General features: G+C 38.1%; 1 protein-coding gene across 1 annotated transcript in view; it reads left to right on the top strand.

Annotated features, from left to right (window-relative positions):
- Nucleotides 1–2,390: 2,390 nt before the first annotated feature.
- LOC125230402 (metabotropic glutamate receptor 6-like) overlaps nt 2,391–23,902 on the top strand; it is a 48,048-nt gene continuing 26,536 nt past the window's right edge. Inside the window, exon 1 of the mRNA XM_048135541.1 lies at nt 2,391–3,065. Coding sequence (XP_047991498.1) covers nt 2,391–3,065 — 675 coding nt within the window. The remainder of the gene's footprint in view (nt 3,066–23,902) is intronic.

Here is a 23,902-nt window from a genome sequence, read left to right as displayed (position 1 = left end):
ATATATGCGTCAAAGGCACTGGATGAAAGTTACTACATACTATGAACGCATCTGTGCGTTGAAAGCACTGCGTAGGTATATGCGATTGGTGGCAGTGAATGCGTTTAAAGTTTTTTTGGAAGGTGCACATGGCCACATCGCCACAAAAATCGTCAACTCATTTCCTACAATACAGACACAAATCCTGCTATGAACCATAATATTTTTTGAATTATGGCCGTATTGCAAACATGTGTGTCAAAAAAACTTTGATATGAAATTTCTCGAAGATTTTTTTTTAGATATAACCGTTTAGCAGGCACGGGACGTCTTGATATGCCACTCTCAGAGGACGGAGTTTTGTTCGGAAATATCGAGTAACCTTATTAGTACTGGCTATTTCGCCAAACTTGTGAATAGTCATGCTCCTGGAAGAGGTAAAATATCTTTAGAGATATCTTTTACTGGAGATGATTATAAGTATTATAAGTATAACCCATGATAACTACTACTTATTAATTATTTAATTATTGTATGTATTTCTATTAAAGATATCTTAAAAGGTATTTTATTTAAAGATATTTGCAATAGCAAATGGGCGTATCGTAACGTAAACTACCGTTTAGTACATTACTTACGATACTAGTGCAAAAAAAGGAAGTTCGAAACGAGTGGCGAAAAATTTAAACACGACCAAATGGAGTATTTGAAATCGACTCGAGTTACGAGCTTCCATTTCGCACGTGTATCGTACGACGTTTTTCAGTACAGATGGCCCTCCGAAGATTCGACCTGGCATAATAATGAACCACTGTGCTAGAAGTAGTGCGTAAAAAAAACACCATCTGTACTGAAAATTATATTTACGTATACCCTCATAGGATTGTATGAAGTTTGATAATAAAAGATTTACCTTTTTAGTCAACAAATACTACATCACCAACACAGAACTTAATTTAGATAGAAGAAACAAATTCATATATTTGTATAGAGGCCGAGCGTGTCAAATTTTGTACTGAAGTTGATTCTTGCCTGTAATTTTAAATATGTCTCAGGCTCTTGATTGTTCATAATTTTTGTGTTGTTGCAATTGAATATCACGTAACGAGGCATTTTTTATGTTTTGGTTGACTTCAACTTACAAAAATTGACGCCCGAAAGCTGCAAGCTGCTAGTAAAGACGGACAACTCAGTGGATTTCACTGAGTTCATTTGACACGCTAAGTAGATACGTTTGCTTGATCTATGGTAGGTATATATGACATCTGTGATCACCAACTTATCATAGGCAACCATGATAGCATGATTTTTTTGTTATTCCACTATCATCTTTACTCATGTAGTGCAAATAGACATGTCAACTTGCCAATGTCACCATCACAGTCCTATTACAAAAATATTCACACGTCCCGGTACCTCTCAGGAACAAGTGTGAATGTCGCTCTTTTATTTCGCCAATTTTCTGATAGCAACTGTCACTAACATTACAGTGAATTCCAGGGAACAAAATAAATATCAAGTAAATAACAGGAATCAATTCGTTTTATGACGATAATATATAAGAGAATCTGTTGCTATTATGATTTTTAGGACCATTACGTATTCAATTTCGGCTATAATCTAAGCATTTTTGTACCTATTTATGTGGCTGAATTGCATGCCACTGTCGTTGCAAACTACTCACATACTCTTGTATATGTCGATTCGTTTTATAAAGCGTTTGTTAGACTTATTTGATGGAATTTTAAAGAACAACAATTTTATGGCCAAGATTTCATAAAACTTTTTTAAGCAATGTTGTGAAAAATTGGCGCCCAACGTGGGTCTATTGGCGCCCAACACGCATAAACACCCACACTCATAAATCTATGAAAATATCAAAACGTCGTTAATACACACGCCTGTGGAGCACGTTACTAACCTCAATGAATCATAGTTGAAAAGTGGTAAACGACAACTTTAGCGGGAGCCTATCTGAATATACAGCCTCCGCGGCGATGGCGCCAGTCCGCGTCCGCCGCCCGCGTTGAACGCACGTCGTGCGTTGCGCTGCGACGAGATACGACTCTACTCGATACTCACGCGAGCATATCCTACTTTGAATCTGAATCGAACTGATAACAACTAATGTTATAAATAACAAGTTCAATTGATGTGATTCTGAGTCGAACTTTTGCAAGTGGAAAAGTTTCGGCTCGATTTATAATAATGTGTCTTCAAATGTGTAAACGTTACTTTTACAAATCAAATTTCAATAAAAAACTTATACTGAGAAACAAAAGAAAGCTATATACGTCGATTGAAAAATCTGTGATGTTTTCAACGAATACAGTTTAAAAATGATTTGTTAAGAAATTTTGTTTTGTTAAATGTGTAACGTGGTGCTTGCAAATGTGTAAAGTGCTTTGAGTATGCAGGTGGCTTTCTTAGCGCTGATGGCGCTAGCGCTAAGTGTCCCGCGGGAGACAAATGGTACAAAAGGCGTCAAGTCACCTCTCGCTAATGTCACTTCGTACGCGCCACGCTCACTCTTCGTGCCATACAAACACACACGTTACAAGCGCGCGCCTCATACTCTGCTCGGTCCCTTTGACTTCAACAAATTGTTTAAGAAGAAGAAGAAACCTCGTATGGAGGCGGAGCTTGCACCAAGCGCATTTCCACTCCGCGGCGTTGCTTCCCCGCATACTGCTGCCTCCATGACTTCTACAATTCTTCTTTCTGATACAGTTCATAAACCTGAACCTAACATTACGATAATACCTAGCTTGGCATCGATAACAACTGCTCTTACTACTTTACCAGCAACGAGTAAGACAAATGGCACAACGGAGTCAGCAATCACAGAAACAGAAACGATAGCGATAACAACGACACCAAAGACCAAAGGGACATCGAAGACTGATTCAAAGCAGAAGAAGGTGAAAACGCGGAAGAACAAAAACAACTCAACGATGGTGGCGACAAGTCGGTCAGCAAGTGCAAGGCGGTCAGCAGTGGCGGTCAAGAAGAAAGACGAAGCTCCGTGGCCAGTGAAGCATGCTGCTGTTGTGGATGGAGATATCATACTCGGCGGTCTGATGATGGTAAGAGCTATGTTGATAAGCGCATATCGTAATGATTAGATGATAAGAGGTCTGAAAAACAAAGTTCTTTTTTTACGACATGTGACAAAGATAAAGATAATAAAAACAATAATTAGGTGTTTAAAAATTGTGGAATCAGAACTGGACGACTTTTCTCATACTAACAGATTTTTGTTGTTCATAAATTATAAACAACAATTAGGATTACTGATGTAATCCTAGTGGTATAATTGGTATTTCACGACCCAATAATTTGTGTTTGCGGAGTTGTCGGTTTTGTTTTCTGTTCGTTGGTGACATTTATTAATTTTATTATATTTAACAACTAAGATATGTTTAAACAGTGAAATCTACCTAACCCAGATAAAAATAGATTTTTAATCAACAAATACAATTTTATCTCTGACCTTCGTTCGATTGCCTGAAAAAATTACCGGTATAAAAACCCCGTGAGCTATTCTAATCTTCATTCATAAAACATAATTATGCAAATTTTAATAGTTTAGCAAGCACACAGGACCTGCAAACGCTTGTATTGAGGTGAGAATACATTTTAAAATTAGAAAAAAATCTGACTCGGATGAGACTTTAACTCAAAGCAAATTCATTAGGGCTCTCATACGATAGACAGATTCGCTGGCTAAGAAAGTTTTCACATTATCCGATCCAATATCGGATGCAGTACCTATATCGTATATACGTATTAAAGGTGCCATATTTGACATCTGCCTTTGACATTTTTCCTACAGCTGGCAATAATGGCATTTCTGCGACGCGAAACGAAAACGAACCGCGAAAGGTAGTGGCTCTGTCGCTCCAATACGTAAGAGCGATTGAGATAAATATCTACGAGCGTTTTGTTTCGTGAGCGTTTGTGCTATTCGGCTACATACCCTGATATCGGATCGGATAGTATAAAAACGCTCTCAGGATGAGGTCTTTGTGCCTCAGTTACTACTTACCAAACCTTACCAGGCTAGAACAGTTATCGAAAGGTGTTGACTTCAAGTTTCACCCAACGCTATAAAATTCCACATCTTAACATTTTATTCTAAGCTTGTGCGTGCACGAAACGTGCACACTGCTCAGCAGCGAGGCTGCGTAATATATTCCTTTAACAACATACGTATTGACATAAATGACGGGCTTAACAAGCTTTTCTATGTCAGTGGATCACTTTGTGCGGCTGAATGTAATCTGCATAATGAAGATGAAGCAATTGACCCCTTTAGTTACGTGCCTGCAATTTTCTATTGCATAATGTATCTAAAAGTGCAAAAAATATAGAAATATGCAAGGAGCTAGAGGAGGTTTATGTCAAATGACAACCTCACAATTAAAAAGGAAAAATTCCATAGTTATTAATCCATATATGCATTGTCAGTGAATGAAGGCTATTTTTTTTTATTTATTAATGTATCTAATAACATGCATCTATAACAGATGATTCAAGCAGCATCCTTGCGACACTTATGTTCGTGGCTGTATAGCTGAATTCGAGAGAGGATCCCTCGCCCGCACACACGGCGGGTGTATGCTCCGCTAGATGGGATGGGATTAATGTATCTACAACAATAAAAAAAGCGCTGGTGGCTTGATAAGAGCTTGCGACTTTCAATGCGGAGATCGCGGGTTCGAACCCCGGCTCGTACCAATGAGTTTTTCGGAACTTCGTGGAAGGAAAACATCGTGAGGAAACTGGACTAACTCTAACTCCAATAAGGCTTTAACTCCAATATATATAGCCTTTGGGTTGGAAGGTCAGATGGCAGTCGATTTCGTAAAACTAGTGCCAACGCTAAATTTTGGGATTAGTTGGCACAGCGGACCGCAGAATTCCGGGATAACGAAAAGACGGTGAAGATGAATGTATCTAAAATGATAAAGGCCATTTTTAATGGGTGGAACAGCAATTTAAAAGGTTAGAAAATTCTTGGTCAATACTCTTGAATTTCGAGATAGATCTTTTTCTAGACCAATCGAGGTAATTTTGTAATGAAATAGGTACATTACGATACAAGTGCGGAAAAAAGGAAATTTGAAATGAGTAACGCTAAATGATATCACGACCGAAGAGATTGTTTTAAATCCAGTTGTGTTACGAATTTCCTCTTCGGCCGTGTATTGTAGGTACGCCGTTTTTCTATACAAATGGCCCTCTGAGAGACCAACTTCTCGCACTAATAAAAACGCACCATCTGTACTGAAAAAAAAAACTATTTTCCACGTGTGTCTTTCGTTACTATACACCAAAGAGGATCGAGTATTATAGAGAGTTACTGTCAAAGTAAAATGTGTAATCACTGTGCATAGACTGCCATCTCTCGACACAGGCTTAAAACTTTTGAACCTCAGTTTTGACAATTCGGACCATATTCTTAGCTTGATATGTGTTAAAATGTCAAATATTAATATTATCGCCATCTAGCCGAGCGTCCCCCAAAGGTGTATCGCCATCTAGGTCACCGTACCTTTTTCTGTATGGTATTGAGGTACGTTTTATTCTTAGACTTTATCTGTCTATATGGAGTTGTATATGTCTTTGCTATACTCTCTACCTTCATCAATCCTTATGTAAGTAACTATATAAAAGGTTAACTGGGAGGATCCCTTAATGGCATAAGTTCACCTTTGTACTGCCCATATCACGCCTCGCTGAAGGACACTATTTTTCCATCAAAGGTCAAAACAAAAGGTCTACCAGTAGCCTAGGAACCATCCGGTCTTGCTACTACTGGGAAAATAACTTAATTCTATAACAGTACTTTTTATGTCACCAAAAATTAAGTTTGGTAATTTGAAATAGTTTTTTTAGTTAAGCCACCAAAATTTGTGACAAAAAACGTATAATAGAATAAAAAAAATATTATTTTAATTCACTAAAAATCAGGCGAAAATCGAATCAGGACTTTTGTTTTAAATTCGACTACTTTAATTTATGACCTTTATAACACATTAAGAAACCACCTATTTTTGTGAATGATACTTCGTAGTAACAAGAAGCGGAGTAATTAAATTAGTTATGACACAAGCAATAATAGGACAAGTGAAGTTATGGTTGTTTTGTACATACATTATGTGTTAAAACACTATTTCTACTGAAACCACCCTAAAAACAAAACGGAAGTTTAATATTTTACTAGCTCGGAAGAACATTCACGGCAAAAATTATATCAGCAAAAAAATTGGAACAGAACAGACTTTTCGTTAAGATCATAATAAAGAAGTATAAAAAATAAGCCACAATTTAAAATGCACGCAAGAAGCGCTAAAACCCGTACTGAAAGAAGTATTTTCATATTTTTCATTTACCTACAAACTCTACTATTGACGATGTCATTTTCTGCATTATTTCAAAAGTTAGTTATTCATTCGTATTTTCGTTACATCGCGGTATAATAATATATTTCGCCACCTTTACTATCGCTTAAATAGCTCAGTTATAGTAGGGTAAGACGATGGGCGCGCTCCTGACCTGACGTCGTGGGTTCGATCCTCGGCAGCGGAAATCTTTTTTTCTTGTTATTATTTTTTAATCTTTTATACCCTTTTCAACCCTCTCTTTTAAAATATTGATTTTTATAGTATTAGATTTACAGGCCATTTCATTGAAATTTTTTAGACACATATAATGCAATAAGTTTAAAAATTGTCTTTCAGTATTAGTATTGATTGAAGGTAACCTAAGGTTCAACATCGTTCCTACTAACCGCAATACTCTGTCTTAGCTAACCATCGCTAGACGATATGCCCTTGTAATAAGGATTACAAATGTACAGTGACAGTTGTCCGGTATGACTCATAGATTTATATATTATTCAGCTAGATTGAGTTGTTAGGCCAAAAAGTGTGTCCACATGAGAGGGTAAAGTTGGGGCTGGTCTCCCTCTCGCACATATTGCCACTGTCAAAATTATTTGAATGACGTCATCACTGTCATTATTTGGGGATACCAGTCAATATTCAAAGTTACTACGACGTTTTATGGCTTCATAATAATGACTTACCAATTCGTTACAAAGTAATAATATCCTTGCCTCGATATAATACAAAAATCATTTAAGAAGTTTATAAACTTAGTTATCATACAGGTAAAAATACTACTACTATAGTAATCTCTTTAACACTGGTCACACGTGCGAGAGGGACACCAGCCCCAACTGTGGCATGGCAAAAAAAGTGTGAGCTCAGTCCCTATTGAAAGTCCATGGTATGACTCAATGAAAAATTGGCTAAATAGTAATCGGAAAACAAGAAAAAAGGGTAGAATATATTTCTATAAGTTATTTCATTGGATTACATTACAAAATGAATGTATTATACATTATAATACTCGTTGTAATTGTATAGATTTAAATAAATAATTTTATTAGTTCAAATGAATGACCGTCAAGGAACAAAAACTATTGAGTCGCTATTAGACTGTTTTCACATTATCCGATCCGATAACGGATGTCGGAAGGATATCAATAGAAGAATCGAAGATTCCGCCTGTAATGTATGGGATATCGGTCCGACATCCGATATCGGATCGGATAATGTGAAAACGCACTTAGGTCTACATTTTACACTTTTTAAAATCAAGATTAATTAGAGTCAATTGTATGGTCGGTATGTAGTGTAAATAAAAAGTCGAAAAGTCTATTTGCTAAAATACTATTTGTAAAAATACTATATTGTAAAAGTACTAAAGTAAAAAAAAAAACTATTTGCTATGTATTTTATATTTCAATAGGCAGGCTTTTGTACCCATAATACAGTACTTTCAATATGTGCTATCCTATAATTAAATTCGAACACTCGCATAGACACTTTTAATATTATTTGAATGGCATTACCAACATTAAATCTCCTTTTGAAAATAAATTTTAAAGAATATCCTACTATCAGATCAGAGCCACTAATATTTAATTTAAAACAAATGCCTATAATAAATAAATCCGATTAACCTTTGAGTTGTCTGCTCAGCTGTCGAATTTAATTATTTTCATAGAAAATATTTTAATTTGTATCCTTCCAGCTCGAGATTCTTGGAAGCCCTGTAAATTTTTCTTTATGACAACAAGATATGACATTTATTTCAGGAAATTTACACATACATACATACATTTATTGTAATAAACGGAGTACAAGTGACCAAGATAAAGATGATACAGTAGGGTATTCTTAAAGTTTATGTAATGAAGAAGTAAAATTGCGGCCTTTTTAGGTACATATTTCTATTTATGGAATAAATTGGAAATATCTAATATATACCTACATACTTATTATAAATATTGGTAGCGGCTCCATTCGTTCAATATTCGTTCGCAATTCATTTTGACATATAAGTCATTTGAGCATATTGTGACAAAAGGTATTTTGATAAAAAGTTTTTAGTGTGTCGCAGTTCCATTTGCAATTTTGATACTTAGGTCTTTATACACTAAGTTGGTTATAGCATGAACGATTTTTTTCCTAAGCAGATAAGAAATTAACGTTATTAGCATCAACAAGAATGTTCTAAATGCAATTTAGACCCAGATTTTTAAAACATTTTTGTTATGAATTGTGCGTCCTTGTATTTAATGTCATTGAAGTAGCTTGTACTCATCAACTTATAATATAAATAAAAAATTAAAAAAATGAATTAAAAAAGCTGTAATATCTACGTATGCGACACTGAGATTTGAACCCGTGACCTGTGGCTTGTAAGTCTAACGATAATCACCGGGGCTATACCTGGCCGTGACATATGGGTCGAAATTAGACTTTGCATAGCTTTCGCGTGTTTGTAACAAGCTTTGCTTCAACGATTCTGAAGAATGGAAGAATACATTTCACAAGATGACGGAGATCTGTCAAATGGTAGAAGAGAAAAACGTGAGATAGATGTATGTACTGACAAGTATATACTCTTTTCGACGACTGTCAAATCGGATGCCTAAAATAAATATGTAATTTTTTTAATTACTTTGGACTTTATTATCGGTGGGAAACGTCTGTTTTTAATTTACCTAAAATATTACTTATGTAGAAATAGGCATGTAATGAGGAGGAACACTCAAAGGATATGACAGATGGCGCCACCCTATTAGTCCGTGAGACGTGAGAGCGAGAAACTGATAATTATGTTTTTAGGTGCCTTCGGGTTGTAAACCTTAAAACTGATTTTTTTTTACATGTTTCCACCATTAAATTACTGTGAGGTATTTTGCTGAAAGAAAACGCTTATTTTTTGGGTGTAGTTTTTTTTAATATCTTCCATTCCAAACTATTGGTGGATTCGAAAATATAGGTTTTTTAAATTGCGATTAAACGCTGTATATGAAAAAAAACTACTGTTGTAGAATTATTTTCAAAAATATCGCACCGTTCTTAGGCTACAGAGAATATCCAAGAATAAAATTTTAAGTAAAAAAATAAGTTTTTGTTCATTATCAGAAACTACCTGGTATATCATCACATCTTAACAATTCGAAAAATAAAATTTTTCATCACTGCCTTACATAATCCATATACTATTACTATTTTAAATTATAAATGGGAAAGTGTGTTTCTGTTTGTTTGTCCGTCTTTCACGGTAAAATGGAGCGACCAATTGACTTGATTTTTTAAGTGGAGATAGTTAAAGAGATGGAGAGTGACATAGGCTACTTTTTGTCTCATTCTAACCCCCATTTCCCTAAAATGGGGGGTGGATGTTTGTATGGAGCATCGAATTCAACGCGACCGAAGCCGCGGGCAGAAGCTAATAATTTAATAAGAGACTCTTAAGAGTAAACATTAAAGTATTAATCACAGATGTCATATATACCATAGATCAAGCAAACGTATCTACTTAGCGTGTCAAATGAACTCAGTGAAATCCACTGAGTTGTCCGTCTTTAATCGCAGCTTGCAGCTTTCGGGCGTCAATTTTTGTAAGTTGAAGTCAATCAAAACATAAAAAATGCCTCGTTACGTGATATTCAATTGCAACAACACAAAAATTATGAATAATCAAGAGCCTGAGACATATTTAAAATTACAGGCAAGAAACAACTTCAGTACAAAATTTGACACGCTCGGCCCCTATACAAATAGATGAACTTGTTTCTTCTATATAAATAAAGTTCTGTGGTATTAATAGTGTCAAGTATCTGACGGCACAGTCATGTCATACATAATAAGTAATACTAGGAAGTTATAAAGTATGGGCAAGACTTATTGATCCACATTTATTATTACTGAATTACTTAATGACAGTAATAAGAGCAAGACAAAGTAATAGTTATTTGTTTTACAAGGGGGCAAAGTAGTTGTTTAACCGCACGTGCCAATATTGATACCTGAGCAAGCGAAAGATTCCAATATTGAACCGCGAGCGTAATGAGTGGTTCAAAAAGTGGAATCTTGAGCGTTGCGAGGGCATCAAAGCACGAAGGTTAAACACAAACTTTGCCACCGAGTGAAACACAAAATTTTTCACCACACCAACACGAACAAAATACTGACTATAAAACATCAAAATAAATCAAATCCATCAATTTATTCAATATTTATGATTCAAGATCATCATTTATAGGTAAAATCTAACAGCCAGATTAAGACATCGAGTTAAAATTTGTATGAAACTACTTTGCCCCCTTGTGGATAAAATGCAATTTTGCTATCTGTTTTCGAATAGCAAAGAAAGCCTTTACCAGATGGTGTGGTGAAAAGAAATTAATCGTCATTGTCCTAAAGAACCTTTGAATTTGATTTGTTCCCTAGTTGTAAAGTAAATATTAATATTTGTTAAAACTAAATGACAATTTTAATAGACCTGAATGTTACTGCAACACATTTCATAAATGCAAAAATATTAAAACCTACGCTTTCTTGTGAAAATTCCCTCATGCATTGCCCACAAGTGCTCAATACCGCTACTCTCCGAGGAATTTATAATCATGAAACGGACCCAGTGCAGCGTATGCTTTTCAGCCTTTTTTAAACACCAAAGCTGGAAATGAGGCTTTCAATTACTTAGCCATGAAATATTCAGCTCCAGTACATATTATGATGCTTTTTTTCGGCACTAGGGGGCCGATTTTTGAATCTCAGCCATTCCATTTCGTGAAATTCGTTCAATAATATCTCCACTACTAGCGATTTAAATTCTACTAATAGAATCGAAAACGAGTGGTCATTACCACTAGTTTTAAAATTACTAGCCGTCCTTTTTCAAAAATAGCGTTTTCCACAGACTTTCGAACGGCGAATTCGTGCGTTCGAAATTCGAAAATCGATCCCCAGTTCGCAAAATAGATTTTTCAGTACAGATGGTCTTTTTTTACGCAATAGTGCGAGAAGTGGTTCATTATATGCCAGGTCGAAACTTCGGAGGCTCATCTGTACTGAAAAACATCGTACGATACACGTGCGAAAAGGAAATTTTTGCGTAACTCGTGTCGATTTAAAACACTCCCAAATTCGGTCGTGTTTTATCGCCACTCGTTTCGAACTTCCTTTTTTACGCACTTGTATCGTAATGTATTATTTTATTCTATGTTGTGTAGTATAGTTTGTGCTAGATTTCCTCTAAGTCTACATTTAGTACACCTACTTACAAGGTTAAATTTATTATTCTCCACTACCTAGGTTGTCTGGAAGAGATCGCTCTTTAGCGATAAGACCGCCTCTTGTTTTACCTCTTAAGTTGTTGTTTATTCTTGCTATGTTGTTTCGTGTATTGAGTGAGTGTATTGAATGCCACGTCGTACAATATCCCACAATACAAGCCTTCTTGAGCTTACCGTGGGACTCGGTCAATATTCAATATGTGAAAGAACTTCCTTATAATATTCATTTATTTATTTAATGTGAAGAGTAAATTCGTACCTCGTGTGATTTATACAATCCCTTTGGTTGCGGTTTGCTTTTTCGCCACTCGTTTCAAACTTCCACTTTTCCGCACTTGAATCATAATGTTAATTTACTAATTGTACCCCGTGTTTGTCCGCTATTTTTAGATGTGATTGAAAAAATATTCGACTTTTGGATTTAGTTTTTGAGTATATTTGAAAGCAATACGCGTATTTTTTTATTCACATTTGAACACTGATATAGATACTTACCTACTCTAACTTTAAGAATTTTGCCTGCTAAGCCGTGGTTCCGGGTTCGAATCCCGGTAAGGGCATTTATTTGTGTGATGAACACAGATATTTGTTCCTGAGTCATGAATGTTTCCTATGTACATATATAAGTATTTGTATATTATGTATATCGTTGTCAGAGTACCCATAACACAAGCCTTCTTGAGCTTACCGAGGGACTCAGTCAATCTGTATAATAATGTCATTTAATGTTTTGTTTTTTATTTATTTGTTTGAATGATTTTCGGGTTGTTTCATATATAAGACGATAATACGGATCACAGTTAATCACGATCTATCCCAGTCAATGTAAGTCTAATTCTCTCTGTCCAAAAGAGAGGTATGGGCACTATAAATCTTGCTTTATGTTGTTTCGCACAACAGAACGGAACTCATTACAGATATATATAGAGCAGAGCACAACAGTCTTTTCTCGTAGGTACCTCCAACTTATAGAAAACCGGAGCTAATATTGCTAGATTCGGAAACTCCTACGATCTACTTAAAAATATTTTAAGCGGGTTACTCACGTTTTCAGTCGATATAACGTTCGACGCTACTCTTGAGAAAGATCCTCGGAAATAGATCGAAACATATCGATTTAACATGTGAGTAACCCGTTTAAAATATTCCTGCGGTGTACATTCAAATAAAGCTTTTATCTATCTATCTATCACATATCTATCTTACCCGGCACTGGTCTGGCAGACTGCTGCTTTTTAACCACTGACGCAGCATACGAGTATTAAAGATGTATAAAATTACGCATGTAATTAGGCAGAGGGCACGAAACTGCTCAAATCTACTAAACTCTGACAAACAAGTCTGTCAGTAAATAAGAACAAAGAAAACTATAAGCATCCTTTTCTTTAGGGTGCTAGAGAAAAGGATACCTATAGTTTTCTTAGTTCTTATTTACTGACAGACTTGTTTGACAGAGTATATATACCAGTTTGAGCAATAAACAAGTTTCTAATACTATATTATTATACTCTTTGCAATAAACGGGTTGTAAGAGGTAAAGTATATTGAAAAGTTTCTAATAATATATTATTATACTCTTTGCAATAAACGGGTTGTAAGAGGTAGTAAGTATATTGAAAAAATTCAAAAAATAAAAATGTGAATCAAAAGCCAACTTTAATATTAATAATTTGTTTGTTGTTTTCGCTGATAAAATACTTGATTTTGTTATTTCACTGATAAATGTAAAAATTCTACCGCTAAGCGTATTAAAACTTGAATGTCTTATCCTTCTTTAACATTTCAAGCATATTTATTTATTTTATTTATTATATTTTAGAAACATATGTTTTATGTTCATGGCTATGCAATAAATGAAATATGAAATATGAAATATGAACATACAGTCGTTTACAAACAGTACTTACACAATATTGTTAAAGTTTAGACCTTGAGTATCATTTGTTACATAAAATCACAGTCTGTTTTTTAAATGTTACTTATCCAAATCCATATTGCAGAATACATAACCCTATTGGTTTCTTCATAGTTAACAAACTAAAACTAGGTGTTTTTTCTCCAATCATGGACGGCAGTTGTCCAGTAATGGATCCCCCATTATGGACAGTGAAATAAGTTTAAAATTTTACTTTTAAAGCCAACTGATACTTAATGAGTCAATTTTATATACCCCAAATAAAATTAGTTTGAGTTATTTTAACATAGGATTGTTTCTTGTAAATTATGGTTTCGTAAATTTTCCTTGTCCATCATAGGAGGTACGCAGTTTTCCGGGTCCAGTAATGGACACTCGCAAAATAATACTATTTCTTTATATCTTTGGAGCAACAAACTAGTACTTCTTACTGCTAACAAACACTCGTCTCAACGCATCTTCCATCACAGACTCAAAAACGCTAAAATCCGCCGAAGGTGGTCTGTAGACGCACATTATAATGTGATCCTCCAATTCTATACATGATATTTCTATAGTTCGCTCAGTAGAAAGTTTAACTATGTCATTTCTTTCTTTACATTTAAATTTATTTTTTACTATAATCAATGATCCCCCGTGAATGGCGGACTTTCTACTGAACGAGCTAATTATGTCATAATTACAGATATTAAATACTAATAATTCATATTCTTTGAGCCAGTGCTCCGTAACGCACATGACATCAATATCTTGTGATTCTAAGAAAAGAACCACCTCTAACTCTTTGCTGGAGAAGCCCTGTAGGTTTTGGTGAACTAACCTAAGCTCACGGGGCCTCTCCGCTGTCTCAGCCGTCAGTTTAAATGCTGTGGGCGGCCCGCGGGGAGGCTGCGCACGCGCCGGCGCTCGCCGCGCGGCCGGCACCGATGCCACTGGCCGAAATGTCAAAAAACCCCGGTTCTACGTTGTAAGCTAGTAATTTTGCTGTCGTCACTTTACAATTCCGTGGTACATTCAAATAATTATCTCTTAGTCTAAAACGGTAATTATTTCTTTTATACATAATGTTCAGATCAATAAAATGGTAAGCGCTTTCGTAACAAGTCGCATTGTACAACATGGAATTTAACTCCGACACTCTAACGTTGTGCTCATGGGAAACAGAGTCGGAATACGGAAAAGAGCATAAAATAATTTTATAAATTCCATGTCGCTCAATGTCGGACAGCGTGCGTATGAGGGATCCCACGTGAGATCTCTTCACACCCACACTATCGCCGAGGTGTATAATCAGAGTGGTGCCACTGTCAAACTTGTCCCTCGCCAGGCGGCGCACGACCGATTCGACGGAGGCACCACGCAAACACACATTTGTTACACTTTGCCGGAGACATTCACCCAGCAGCACGCCGAGGCCGGCCCCGATTGCGTCAGAATAGATCAGTGTTTTTCAAAGTGTGGGTCGCGACCCCCAGGGGGGTCGCGGCATTTATCCAGGGGGGTCGCGAAGTTCAGCTTTAAGATAAACTTATGACAGGCTGGTTAAATTTTTGTTTAACTTAAAAAAGTCAAATTCTTGAAAATTAAAAGGTTAATCTTAAAACAACTTCATCATCATCCTTGCGTTATCCCGGCATTTGCCACGGTTCATGGGAGCCTGGTGTCCGCTTTGACAACTAATCCCAAGATTTGGTATAGGCACTTGTTTTACGAAAGCGACTGCCATCTGACCTTCCAACCCGAAGGGTAACTAGACCTTATTGGAATTAGTCCGGTTTCCTCACGATGTTTTCCTTCACCGAAAAGCGACTGGCAAATATCAAATGACATTTCGCACATAAGTTCCGAAAAACTCATTGGTGCAAGCCGGGGTTCGAACCTTAAAACAACTTATTTTATGATAAATAAATAAATTGTGTTTATTTGTTGAAAACGTCAGCTCGCATAAATATGAAGTAGCAAATGGGATCGAAAGTTTAAGGGCTTCTTTTACTAAATGTGGATATTCAGCCATTCTTTTAGCCCAGAACGCATCAATTGAAATGTTGCTTCTTTCACCGAGGCGTTGAGATCGGCCAGCTCAACGGACTTAATATTAAAAAAAAATATTCAAAATCCAACTTTCCATCACCAGTCAATGTTTCAGTTGAGAAATAACTTTGGAGTTGGTTTTTTAAACTTTGCAAGCCCTCCACCGTATCTGATGATATTTCTTGAATGATTTTAGCCATGCAAGGGAAATAATCAAACTGCATACGCAAACTGCATGCTGTGTAAAAATGTTGTCCAAAACTCAATTTTTGCTAGAAATCCGTTCTTTATCTTTTTCTGTAATTATGTTTTCGTCCCTTTCTTTGCAGACTTGCGATCATAACATTTAAGTGGTCAAAGATACCGGCAAGATATGCTACTTTCAATATCGTAACATAATCAGCAACAATATTGTAAAAACATTAATAATTCTGATTTAAGCTCTATAACGCGTATCAAAACCCTTCCTCTCGAAAGCCATCTCACCTCTGAGTGATAAGTGATAAAGTACACCCATATCTACGCATACTATTCGCAATAGACGAGTTTGCAAATCTTTACCTTTTTTTGATCGAATTTACAACTTTTATTACATCTTTCAGCACTAAGTTATAGTTAATATTAGAAACGAGTTAGGGGGGTCGCGAAAAAATTTGAGAGGTCATAATGGGCCATGGCGCCATAAAGTTTGAAAAACACTGGAATAGATGACCGTCGACCGCGGAGGGTCCCGGCTCCGAGCGCGCGGAGCGCCGGGCGCCGGGGCGGGCGCCGCGCTCGACGCGCGCGCCGGCGACGGGGCCGGTGGCCGAGGCTCAGGCTCGACGGTCAGCCGCTCCAGAGCCAGCCGCAGGAGGCTCGACGGTGTCGGGGCCGGCGACCGCGGCTCAGGCTCGACGGTCAGCCACTCGAGAGCCAGCCGCAGGAGGCTCGGCGGCGACGGAGCCGGCGCGGCGACGGCGGGGCTCGGCGGGACAGGGCGGCGGGCGGCGGGCTCGGGCTCGCGGCGCGGAGAGGGCGCGGGCGCGGGCGCGGGCGCGGGCGCGGGGCTCGGGCGCGGCGCGAACAAGGCACGCAGCGCGGGCGACCCCGGCGCCGCCAGCGCGGCACGGAGCGCCGGCGAGTGCGGCGCGGCGGGGCGCCGCCGAGCAGGCGCAGGCGAGTCCATGCACACCGGGTACCCGCTCGATGGATCTAGAACATTATTCATAAAAGATATGTACTCGTGTAATGCTTTACTTGTCAATTCATATCTATTATTCAGGTCTTTCAGTTTTGATTCTAATTTGTACAATTCATCGGAGCGACTGTTCAACTCCTGTGCTGTCAGGTCGAGTCGGTGTTGACAATTTAGAAGTTCATCGCTTAAGGCGACACTGTTACATCTGGACTGTATTGTCTTAAACATAGAATTTTGTCGTTTAACTAAAAGCTTTGATTTCTTTATAAATTTGCTTAACTTTAAGTATTTTTTAATTTTATTTGACCCCTTCAATGTCACTCTGGGATCACTGCCGCCCTCTAAGTGCACAGACTCCTTTAAATCTACATGGTCCTTCATTGGGGAGCACGGTGCACTGTCATGAACCACATCTAAATCGAAGCTATTAAATTCAGCAAATATACTTAAATTGTTTTCAGCCGGAGCGGAGTTCCCGGAGCAATACTTGCAATACCGTTTTGAATCCGACTCCTGCAGTTGCTGCTCGAGGTCCCGGATGCGTTGTAATGCCTGCTCATGTATCTCTTGGCAATGCTGGAACCTTTCTACGACTGCCTGGAGTTCATCTCGTTGTCCTTGCAGGTCTTCATACTCGACATCTTGATTGGCTAGCTGATTTTTGAGGCTTGTGTTTGTTCTTACAACACGCTCAATCTCCTGCTCACTCTCCTCCTGTTCCTGAAGGAGCTTTTTGTTGAACTCATTAGCTAATTTAAGTTCTTCCTGTAGTTGCTTCATTCTAGCCATTATCACATCCCGACGTGTTGTCATCTTAGTAGTCTGTAAATATCTTCCAAAAAAAACACCACTAAATACGGTGTAATTTTAAATCTTGAACGTTACTCCGTTGACAGTTGTCGTACTTTTGTCATCAATATTTGGCTTCACAGGCTGCATGAAAACTTATGATAACACTTTCACACTTTAATTAGGATGTGGTACATCCATTTATCACTGTAATTCCTAATATTTTACATTTTTAATAATTAAAACACATTATTGAAATATGCAGCTTTAACTTGACGTTTGACCTGGTCGGTGTTGCCCGACCAAAAAAAATGACTCAAATGGTGAGCTTTACTGCGTGACTTGCTACCGGAAGTTTAAAACAAAACTCGGCTTCGCAATTCACGTTCGAGCCCATGCACATCATCGTCATCTTCCTTGCGTTATCCCGGCATTTGCCACGGCTCATGGGAGCCTGGGGTCCGCTTTGACAACTAATCCCAAGATTTGGCGTAGGCACTAGTTTTACGAAAGCGACTGCCATCTGTCTGACCTTTCAACCCGAAGGGTAACTAGACCTATGGGCCCGAAGGGTAACTAGGCTAGGGTATTGGAATTAGTCCGGTTTCCTCACGATGTTTTCCTTCACCGAAAAGCGACTGGCAAATATTCAAATGACATTTCGCACATAAGTTCCGAAAACTCATTGGTTCAAGCCGGTCTTCGACCTCCGGAACGAAAGTCGCACGCACTTACCGCTAGGCTACCAGCGCTTCCGCTAGGCTACCAGCGCTTCAGAATTTATTAAATACCTGCCTCTCAGCAGTCCCGGTGTCATTTCTGCTCTCCAACATCCTGGCAAGGTCGCCATATAATGTTCGGCGGTAGGAGTGGTAAATAATACTCTTACTTCCAGTGCAGTAATGAATCGTTTATTCGAAGATGTTTAGGCTTATATGGTTGATGCCTACGTGCGTGACATTTAGGCTGACCTTTATGTATTGTTTTAACATAGATATTATATGTTTATATTGAGTTAGGTATTTACATTTTTTTTTTTATTATATTTGCACTGCCCTTAACTCTTTTCTATCCACTATCTCGCTGTCTGAAGGTTGTCTGGTAGAGATCGCTCTTTAGCGATAAGACCGCCTGTTGTTACCTACTATTTAAGTTCTTTATTTGTTTGTTTAGCTGTTGTCGTTGTAGTAGTGCAATAAAGTATTTTATTATTATTTGTATGTCTTTCCCATCACGGAACAATGGTATTCCGGACCTTTGGGAGGCGTGCGCGGGGCCGAAGCCAACACGTAGAGGCCCTTTCGACACTTTAATGAAATGTAAGGGGTACACCGAGCGGATGTTGCCCTTGCCCGTATCATGGGACACACGCAGAGGCAACACCCGCCAGGGTGTAAGGACTATTTGAGAGTTAATGGAATCTAAAATGAACTGGTCTATTTTGATGAAAGTGATGGACTAAATACTGGGCTATGGATAAAAAACCGGACGCCTGCCTAATAAAACGGTATCCAATTTTATTTCCGGCAGACGGTGACTCGTCCCCACAAGATGGGCCCCCACAAAAAGCGACATCCAAGATGGCTCAAGGGCAACACCGGTGTGAGAACTCAAGGGTGTCGAGAGGTGTACACCGCTTTCTGCCCAGTGGCTGTTAAGCCACTGCACCAACTCGCGTCTTATGCAAATTTTCACTTCCACCCCTGGGGCATGTAGCCCTAACGACTCCACTCTGGACGGCCAGCCAAGGCAAGCCAGAGGTAGAGAGTACTGTCCCACCCACCTGCCTTACGGGTAACAGAACTCCCCAGGAGCACTCGGGTACGTGGGGTCGCTGTTCCCCAACAGCTCGCCACAAGCTGCCCTGCGTTGACTGATTGCACTGGTAAAACCAATGGGCGATGGGGTCGTCACATCCCTACGCCTTTATTATTATTATATTAATTATGGCTAATTTAGGTCAGGCCTTTACAATGATAAACAAGCTACGTCACGACTACACTACACCTGAATTATCCAGGCGTCGCCGTCTACGGACATGTCCAGGAGGACATCATCATCATCCTCACTTCGGTTAATAATGTCAAACATGGAAAATATTTCGATTATATAAATTGAATACGAGTACCCCGCCTAGATTGCCACTCTACCCATGATTTTTCAGGAATTTCCGACACCATTTCCGACTTTCACGATTTTTCCGCATCTTGCAACAATATGGAATGTTCATTGTTCATAAATTGTTATTGTTCATAGTTCAAGCTTCTGTTGTGGCCAACAATGTGTTTGATATCATAAGTCAAAATTAAATATTAGCTCTAAATACGATAAGGAGATTTTGCTTAAAGAAAATTCAGATAACCAGGAATGAAAAAGGTAATTTTTATTTTCGATTTCGTGGTCCGTCTCATGAAAAAAGTTGCTCGGTACAATATTCGTCCTATAACCCTTTAACGGGCAAGACTCAAAAAAATCGTGAGTTCAAACCTCAACGCCATCCTGTAGTACTAAAAATTCTCTACAAGAAAAAATACAAAAAGATAGTCATACAGGGTGGTCTTTTTTGAGACCGGTGCCCTATAAAGGGATAAATAAGTTATCAACCTCAGTTGGCGTTTCTTCTCTCAACTAGATAACAATTGAGATAACAGTACGGAAATCACAAGAAGTCATTGCAAGGAATTCCATTCCAATGTCCATTCTTTTCATTTCCACGTTATTTTTCAGACATTTTCACAACTTTTCCGCATCCTGCGACAATATGGAATGTTGATAAAGTGTTATTGCTACTGGCTCGGGCCTTTGTTGCGATAAGCTAAAGCTTGCGGTGGCCACTAATGCCACTATGGCCGCACCCGATTACAAAAGATACAATACCTTATTGTTTCAGGCTTACGTTGAGGGGAATAATAAATCCATTGCGATATTAGTTTATATTATAAAACACGCGAGCGAATCCGCAGGCAAAAGCTATTAAGTAATATACGCTTATACGTAATGTACATATGCATATACATAATTCACCCCGATAATGATTTCAGGTGGCTAAATTAAGATTCTATAGCTATATTGTCCTTAGTTTAACAAAATATTGATCAGCCGCAAATATTTAAAAAAAAATGAAATACAGAACCAAACAAATTGAATATTCATATTATTTCAATACTTGATAAACGTCTGAAATTTCTGATAAAATGCCAACCGATTTCTCGTTCTCATTTTTCATACTTGACGATTTCATTCAATAACTTTTGCCGCTCAATATAATAAAATATTGCATAATTTAACGCGACGACCCGTGTCATCGCTTTTGTCGGTTTCATTATCAATGAAATGCGAAATGGACAATAGGTTCCGCATTAATATTGCATTGGGAAATATTTCTGCAGTTGATCGAGCAAACGCGCGAAAATTTATTTTCAGAATGATCGTTATAACGACTAAAAATATATCAAAAAAAGTTATACCGATCGATACGCACCCCGCCAAATCTTGGGATTGGTTGTCAAAGCGGACCTCAGGCTCCCATGAGCCGTGGAAAATGCCGGGATAACGCTAGGAGGATGATGATTGCAACGAGTTAAGGTGAAGAAATGTAAACATATTTATGAACTAGACTGTACCAGTATCTATGAAATTCCTTGATTAAGTGCCGGACGTTAGCAGAGGCATTCACGCTAAGTTAGCAAACCATAATTAAATAAATGGATGTAGGGCTCGGTGTACTAATATTGTGCGATAACTTTGACTGTCAACAATAGTACACGATTGGGAATTTGGTAGCAACTTACCTCAATCAGTGAACTCACGATTCGCACAAGTCGATTTAAACATAGATTAAATATAAGAAGATCATTCAATCCCATAAATTAAAATGCGACCGCCTAAGAACGCGCATACGCTACACCACACATAGATGGTGCCACAAAAAATGCCTTATAGCTTTTGATTATACTTGTAGATGGCGTTAAGTGTCACTTTGGACATAGATTTATGGCTCAAAAGTGACACTTCACGCCAATGGTCTTCAGACTTTTCTGGGTAACACATTGTACCTTGTGAATTTAGAAATAGGGTTTTGTCGCTAGGGTTCCTTAAACCAAAATGATAAAACGGCTGTGAATTGAATGGGTTCTTTGGGGGCTCTGTTGGCAGATCGCTAAATTAGTGATACGATACCGAAACCTGATACTATTAGGTTTTTGTTCCTCACCAGAACTTGGTAGAATAATGACATTAATGATACTAATTATTCGGTGAAGGAAAACATCGTGAGGAAATCGGACTAATTCCATTAATTCTAATAAGGCCTAGTTACCCTTTGTGTTGGAAGGTCAGATGGCAGTCGCTTTCGTAAAACTAGCGCCTACGCCAAATCTTTAGATTAGTTGTCACAGCGGACCCGAGGCTCCCATGAGCCGCGGCAAATGCCAGGAGAACGCAAGGAGGATGATGATTCTGTCAGTCACGCCTGTCACGAGTGCATGAATTTGACATTTTTGGTAGCCACCCAAGATGACAATTGATTGCGCTACGAAAACAAACAGTTATAGCGAGACACGAATCGTAGGGAAACTAGCCATAAACAATTTTAATCTTAACTAGGCAAACAGTATTCTTATTAGAGAGAGCGCAGTACAGCGCCATCTGGTGCGGCTACACGTGCACGTTTCCTTCACACTTGAACATTATAAATGCCCGTAACTCTTCGATGCCAATAACTGTTTATTACCTGAGCACACGCTCCGTTAGGCACTTTAGCTAAATGAGCCACACATTTAAGCCACCGCCACACATGAGCGTTTTGGTAGCGTGGCGTGAGCGGGGCGCGATGAGAGCGTGCCACCAGCGCCGCGCCCCGCTCACACCACACTCTCACAATTAAGTGTGGCAGAAGCTTTAGCTAACGTGCCTTCGTACTGGGTTTTAGAACTAGGCGAGCAACCACAAGCAATAAGTTGCTTTAGAAATTTGTAACTGTGGTGAATACTTGTTTGAAAATATGGCACAAGAGGGATTCTTCGAGCACATACAATTGGAGTAAATCAATATCATATTGTCTTATACAATTTTAAACACTCATATTTTTTCATAGCAAATTTAAATGTATGTCAGTCAGTGTCTATGACTTGTCACTCCAGGGGTTGGAAGCACATCATTCGTATCATTACAGTCAGGAAATAAGAGGAGAAAATTAAAAAGCAACATTGTATTGTCGTCCATTTCAAAAGTATACATAAGTAGTAGGTATGATCGGGAACGTATATGGAATTGAAATTGAATAACTTTCAACACGCTAAGCGGTATAATAATGAAGAATATTTAATTAAATAGGTATTGAAAATACTCCAAATTTTCTCTTAAATCATCTGGCGTTTTTATGTTTTTGACATTGAAAAGTAAACAAGTCAATTCGATTGTATCCTTGGATCTTGAGGGAAAGTCACAGAGACAAGAGTCTTGCTTTGTTTATTGAAATATTCCATAAATTAGAGAAGCGGATACCTGCTTGTGACAGCAGACGTAGGTTGAGTTACTTTCGTCCGTGAAAGCTAATTATTTGGAAGCTAATAGCCTTTTAAAGCCAGGGATAAACTGAGCGACAAATTTTACATGACACGCTATGGACTAAGAGCCCCATCCTCATTTTCTCAAGGATGAAATTTTGGGACAATGTAAAGTTTGTATCGACGTTTAATGTCTGCATATTACCTTGTTCGGCCCGTCGGCCATTTCTTGCTATAAGGATTTTTTTTTAAACACTAACTTTCCTTAAATACTCAAGGCTGATTTTTATATTATGTGATAGAAAAGACTGTAAGGATTTGATAATCATTATTTTCTAACTATTTACGCCGCCCATAGCTTGAGAAATTAGGGTAAATTAGTGAGATTTTCAAGTGTCAGGTAAAAGTTACGGCCGGCGGAAATGGTCAGGAATTGATGATTATCAAATCCTTACAAGTATATAAAAAATAGCTTTGACAATTTAAGGAAAGTTACTTACTACTTACTACATATATAAAAATTAGCTTTGACAATTTAAGGAAAGTTACTTAAAACTAAGTCATATGCTGACGTTAAACGTCGATACGAACTCTACTTTGTCCCAAAGTTTCATCCTTGAGAAAATGAGGAAGGTCTGGCGGCTCTGGGCTCTTAGTCCATAGCGATGTCGAGTGATGTGGTGCTGTGTTGCCAGACTTCGGTCGACATGTTTGGTTCAGCCTTATGCTTTCCTATATTATAATATGTGCCTTATATTGCCTTGTTGATCGCGACATTGCCAGCTGACTTGTTAGTCTCAATGTTGTAACTTGTACTGTCCGTCTTTACTCAC

This window comes from Leguminivora glycinivorella, chromosome 10 (assembly GCF_023078275.1).
Source record: "Leguminivora glycinivorella isolate SPB_JAAS2020 chromosome 10, LegGlyc_1.1, whole genome shotgun sequence".
Classification (NCBI taxonomy): domain Eukaryota; kingdom Metazoa; phylum Arthropoda; class Insecta; order Lepidoptera; family Tortricidae; genus Leguminivora; species Leguminivora glycinivorella.
The sequence above is the reverse complement of the archived record's forward strand: the minus strand, read 5'-3'. Positions and strand labels throughout refer to the sequence as shown.